General features: G+C 41.8%; 1 protein-coding gene across 2 annotated transcripts in view; it reads right to left on the bottom strand.

Moving 5' to 3' along the window:
* Positions 1–2,777: 2,777 nt before the first annotated feature.
* Positions 2,778–6,000, bottom strand: part of WNK4 (WNK lysine deficient protein kinase 4) — a 177,570-nt gene continuing 174,347 nt past the window's right edge. For both annotated transcript variants that reach the window (XM_077252009.1, XM_077252010.1), the window contains exon 21: positions 2,778–4,254. In XM_077252009.1, the coding sequence (XP_077108124.1) occupies positions 4,252–4,254 (3 nt within the window). In that variant the 3' untranslated portion in view covers positions 2,778–4,251. The remainder of the gene's footprint in view (positions 4,255–6,000) is intronic.

The following is a 6,000-nucleotide window of genomic DNA, read 5'->3' as shown; positions in this document are numbered from 1 at the left end:
GTAGAGTGAGTTTAGATTTTTACTCCAGCCTTTCTTGATTTTAGAAGGGCATGACATGCCTATATCTGTGTCTCCTCCTCCTTTTACTCCTCCATCTCTTTTCTTTTCGCATGACTATGTGTGGTTGTGACTTTTCCATGTGTTTGTTGTGTCTTCTGAGCAGTTTGACAGCTTTTGGACACCTTTAAATGTGTTTTCTATGTGTTTTCCATGTGTTTGTATGTGTTTGTGTTTGCCTGCCATTGGTTTCAATGGGGTTCGACGGTGTTCGTCGAACGTTCGACGAACAGTTCGTCTAACACGGCCCTGTTCGACGAACCGAACCGAACCCGAACACTGGGGAGATGGCTCATCTCTAGTCTTAACAAGTGTTGAACTTCTCTAAAGCCGGAGTACCCTGATAAGACAATAGAAGAATGTCTCATCATTGGATAAAAGGGACGATGGCACATTCTGCAACTGTCGTACTGTAGAGACACTCCATTAGTAAGTATTGGACTCCACCTTTTTGCACATCTAGCCTTTATACGAGTATAGTGACCAGTTCCTCAGCAAGGTCATGTTCTCTAAAAGTACCTTAATTTTCTTTTTGGTCTTAGTAATGAATTTATTCAGCTTACTGAAATGTTAGATTTCCTGTACCATTAGGCGCTTTGTAGTTGTATTATCCTATATAATAGGAAATATTATTGTGAAAAATGCACCAATTTTGGAGATCGAATGGCCAGCTGAAGTTGTTGGAGGAGGCTGGATTATTTAACACTATGTGTGCATGCCCTGAAGACTAACATACATGTTGTTAAATTATTTCTTAATAGCCTGAGATGGCGCAGAATATTTACATGCTTGTCAGTTGGTGAGATGGCAACTCACTTTCCTTTACTATTAATATTGTGCCCAAATTATTTTGTGCAATGTGGCTCAGAATAGTACCAAGAAGATGAAAGGTGTCCATTGATGACATATGGGAAGAACGCACTGATCAATGGATGAAAAGAATAGCGCACTGCACAAAAGTTGGACTGTGCTGCAACACGTTTAGAGAGAGATGGGCATTACCTATTTGCACACACCTCTTAAATTGCCACTCCAGCTTTTTTTTTTCGCGCTTTAAGTCCCCAGACCCAGTTCTTATACTTACCTTGGGTGGCTCCACTTTTTACCGACGCCGCCCCGGTCTCGTGGCACCATCTTGTGCCTGTAACTTCTGACTGTCCGGAAGTCATAAGTTACATCACAAGCTCTCACTACACGTCTGTGAGAGCCAGAACAAGGCGGTAATAGGCTTGCATTGATCAGTGACCTCCGATGCACTCCAGCAGACACTGAATCGCGCCGGCAGGTCACTTTTCACCACAGACTGACCGTAGCAACGCTGGAAAAGAATGAAGTGGATGACAGGTGAATATAAGACAGGGGTCGTCGGACTTACATTTAAAGCACCACTCCAGTGGTGCAATAATAAAAAGCGCTGGAGTGGTGCTTTAAAGAATGGCCATTTCTTCAGCAAGAACAAGTCTTTTAAGATTACCACATCATTGGATAAAAAGGATGCTGGCACAATCTGCAACTTTCGTACTGTTCAGAGACACAAATAGTAAGTATTTGTACTATGTAGTTATTCTTCCTACCAAAACACTGGATTTTCTGTTCCATAAGGTGCTTTCTTGTCTTTTATCCTATATATCAAGAAATATTGGTGTGAAAAATGTACTAATTTTGGAGCTGAAATGGATAGCTCAAGGAGGAGGCTGGAAGTTTTAACACCATGTGTGCATGTTCTGAAAAATAATACCTATGTTACTCTCATGGCATTATATAATAAAAGCTACAACCCTGATTACATGACCAGTATGACCTCTGGGAAAATGCATTTACTCTGTAGTTATCTTTGCATTGGAGAAGGGATTTGTGAGGAATAAGTCATAGACTCTTATTACATAGCAATTTACTTACAAGAGCTATGTAATGAGAAATGGCTATTACTCATTTCCACTATTTCAGCCTCTTCCTGCTGAAGTAAAAACTTTATGCTGGTATTTGTTTAAATAATCCTGCAAAACCAAAAATGTATGTGGTTTGTGTTATGTTATTTTGTTGGAGTGTCGCGATTCCTCTGCTCAGAGGGTCTGGGACGCTGTCAGTGCTTTGATAGGTCAACCGAGCGGTCAATCTGAGACTGGGAGGTGCAGAGATTTTCACAGGTGCTCTCTGTTCTTGGTAATTGTCCTGCTATTTAGAAGAGCTGTCTGGCCCAGATCATTGCCAGTCAAAAGCTTGTGCTCCCTGGTGTGTGTTCGCCTGGTCCCTGTGCTGTAAATTCTGATCTTCTGTTGCTGACCTTTGGACCATGTTCTGACTACCCATTTGTTATTGCCCCTTTGCTTCTGATCTTCTGCTGCTAACCTTTGGACCATGTTCTGACTACCCATTTGTTATTGCCCCTTTGCTTCTGATCTTCTGCTGCTAACCTTTGGACCATGTTCTGACTACCAGTTTGATATTGCCCCTTTGCTTCTGATCTTCTGCTGCTGACCTTTGGACCGTGTTCTGGCTACCCATTTGTTATTGCCCCTTTGCTTATACGCTATTTCTCTGGTATTCTGACCCTGGAATGTGACCTGACTTACGACTTTGTATTTTCCCTTGGTTTACTACGTGCTCTTTTGGTATTGACCCCAGAACATTTTACTTTGCTGACTCAGAGCCTGTCTGTGGGTTGTGACTAGCGTCACATGGAGTTTTCCCATAACCTGTATACAAAGAAGCCAATCATGTTAATAATGTTGAGCTTTATTACATGATACAGAAAAAAAATATTTTAATCTGGCATCAATAAGAAATGATAGGTGCTGGTCATGAGTTATTCTGTACTCGGGTGGTTATAGAGAAGCAGAGAAATATCACTTCTAATGATAGCTGTTGGCCAATCAATCATTCCTCCAACAGCTATTCCTCTTGACCTCAGTATACATGAACATTCAGTTTGTCCAAGCTTGCACGTGTTTTAATGGTGAGAGGCGATTAAACCACTGTCAGATGTCTCATTCCCCTTAGAACTGGAAAAACATCATACGTCAGGGAAGATTTTGGAGGTTTCGCCAAAATCTACTGGTTTGTGAATTTTTTCTAAAGTTTATAGAAACCTGAAATGTGCTACTATGATTTGGTTAACCCAATCAGAAGAATTTCCTAATTGATAATTACAGCTCACTTTTCTATTTCTAGCCTCCCACATTATATTGCATTTCTACCCAGGAAATAGGATCATATTATCAGATGTTCTGCATTATTGGATGCCAGATTTTTTTTTACTATATACTATATAAAATTATATATATAACATCTATATTTCAGCAGAAAGTTACCCAGTATCATTTCACATTATATTATACAGTGTGGCCCTTTCGTAGTTACACATAACAAGGCCAGCAACCAATTTTCAAGAACATCTCCCATATCCGAGTTATGTTTGAGTTCTAAAAGTGACAGACATAGATAAGGGTTTCCTCCAAGACAGGACTTACTGAGTTTAAAGCACTTAGCTTTGCTTTGTACAATCTTTAGATCCTGCCAGTTTTCGAGGACCACAGTTTAATACAACTTCTCTTATTCACATTCCATGTGCAATATCTACAAGTCTCATTCACATTTTCCACATTCAACCATATCTAAATCACATATTGTATTGCTATAGCTTTAGAGATAATGCACATTCATTGTTAATTGTAGCTTGAAGCTAAAAGAAAAAAATAATATGCCAAATGGCAAAAAGTGTTGGCAGGTGACTTTCCAGATCTCATCTCTGAAGAAGTCCAAAGTGCAAGGTCGTGGAACTCACATTCTAAGAATGGAGAACATCCAACCAAAGCCAACAACATGTCTTAGCGCTGTTTCCAGTGGGTCCTCACATTTCAAGCAGTTAATTTTGTGAATAATCTTGCAATGTCCTTTTGGGAATAAAACCCAGAACAATAAAATGAGACATTCATGATTATCAAATGAAAAGTTTCAATGAGCAGTCACGGAGGCAACCATGGTCCGTTACACCCATATGTTGGGTGATGATGACCATCAAGGCAAGGTGCAGATCCTTTCACTTCTCAGCTGTTTGCACAATTCCCCACAGCAATCAATAGGTCTTGTTGGATAAGTCTCAACCATAACATGGCAGAAGCTAGCAGAAAAGGTCTGCTTGAGGTAGTCTGTTTTTATCTCAGCATCTTCAAGTGTTCAGATGAGTTGAAGACTTTACTGTGAAGAAGAAAAAAGACAAAGTAAGTAAGAGCAGGTTTACTCAGTCATAATGCCAATCCAATGGTGTTTAAGAATATTTACTGGGAAAATGCTGGAATGTTTTAAAAGGAACTTGTTATCCATCTACATCTCTTAAATCACCAACAAATCATTAAGAGAATGGTAATAGGTTTCCAAAGATGTCAATCTCTGAAATGACCTTTGCACCATAAAGGAAAAAATGTTGTTTTAAAGTAAGGTGGTGTGGGCTATGTTTGAAAAGTCTGCTAAATGGTCCTGATCTCTCAAGGACATTCCAGAGGCTGGGAGACATCATATGGCGCATGCACAGCAGCAAAATGAGGTGTATTGTCCTTAGCTCCATTTACTAACTTTGTATGCGCTGGATGGCACTGGAGTGGTTTATGTCATTGCTTCTTATAATTGCACACTTCAGCAATATGATCTTCTAATTTTTTTATGTCAGAGTTTTAATATACTTATTAAATAACACCTGGTTTAAAGCTAACTTGTCACATCCAGAAACGCTGTTAGGTAAATGGCATTTAAAGGGAACCTGTCACCACGTTTTTGGAAGATGGGATAAAAATAGCGTTAAATAGGGGCAGAGGTGGGCATTACATTAGTGTGTTTGTTATGCGTTTATTACCCACCTAAGTTGCCGAAATACCTTTGCAAAGTCTCCGTTTTCGCCTGTCAATCAGGCTGGTCTGGTCAAAAGGGCGTCTTGTCTTCCCCCAGATTTTGCGTAGTTTTCCGTTGGTGGCGTAGTGGTGTGCGCATGCCCAAAGTCCTGAATCCTCTGCCATGGGATTTAAAAGAGCGCGCTGTTCGTTTTCATTGGTGATCGGTGGGCGCGGCCATCTTCCTTTGGCCGCGCGTGCGCAGAAGCGGCGCTCTGCTGGCCGCGGCTTCAGGAAAATGGCCGCGGGATGCCGCGCGTGCGCAGATGGATATCGCGGCGGCCATTTTCCTGAAGCCGCGGCCAGCAGAGCGCCGCTTCTGCGCACGCGCGGCCAAAGGAAGATGGCCGCGCCCACCGATCACCAATGAAAACGAACAGCGCGCTCTTTTAAATCCCCTGGCAGAGGATTCGGGACCTTGGGCATGCGCACACCACTACGCCACCAACGGAAAACTACGCAAAATCTGGGGGAAGACAACGCCCTTTTGACCAGACCAGCCTGATTGACAGGCGAAAACGGAGACTTTGCAAAGGTATTTCGGCAACTTAGGTGGGTAATAAACGCATAACAAACACACTAATGTAATGCCCACCTCTGCCCCTATTTAACGCTAGTTTTATCCCATCTTCCAAAAACGTGGTGACAGGTTCCCTTTAAATTATGCCTGGCTGCCTGGAGCACCAGCTACAAGGAGAAAATAAAGCTACAGTGGTATGTAAAAGTTTGGGCACGCTAATTTTGATCAGCGGTGCCCAAACTGTATATTCTTTCTGCAGCCACTCGCTTCCAGTTATTGGGGTTGCAGGGAGCACTTACCTTCAAAGCTCAATGAAGATTGGGCACTCTATAATCATTGATCAGTACATTGACAGTCTGCACTGACAGAACAGGCTTTCTCAATATCTTGGGGAGTCATTACAGACACACTTACTGTATGTTCTAACAGCTCCCTGCACCATCACAATGACTCAAAGCAAGTGGCTGAAGATAGAATATAACTTCATTTTCTCCCTGCAGCCGTTGCACCAGTAAGGCAACCAGGAATGGTTTAAATGCT

Source organism: Ranitomeya variabilis, chromosome 4, assembly GCF_051348905.1.
Source record: "Ranitomeya variabilis isolate aRanVar5 chromosome 4, aRanVar5.hap1, whole genome shotgun sequence".
Taxonomy (NCBI): domain Eukaryota; kingdom Metazoa; phylum Chordata; class Amphibia; order Anura; family Dendrobatidae; genus Ranitomeya; species Ranitomeya variabilis.
The sequence above is the reverse complement of the archived record's forward strand: the minus strand, read 5'-3'. Positions and strand labels throughout refer to the sequence as shown.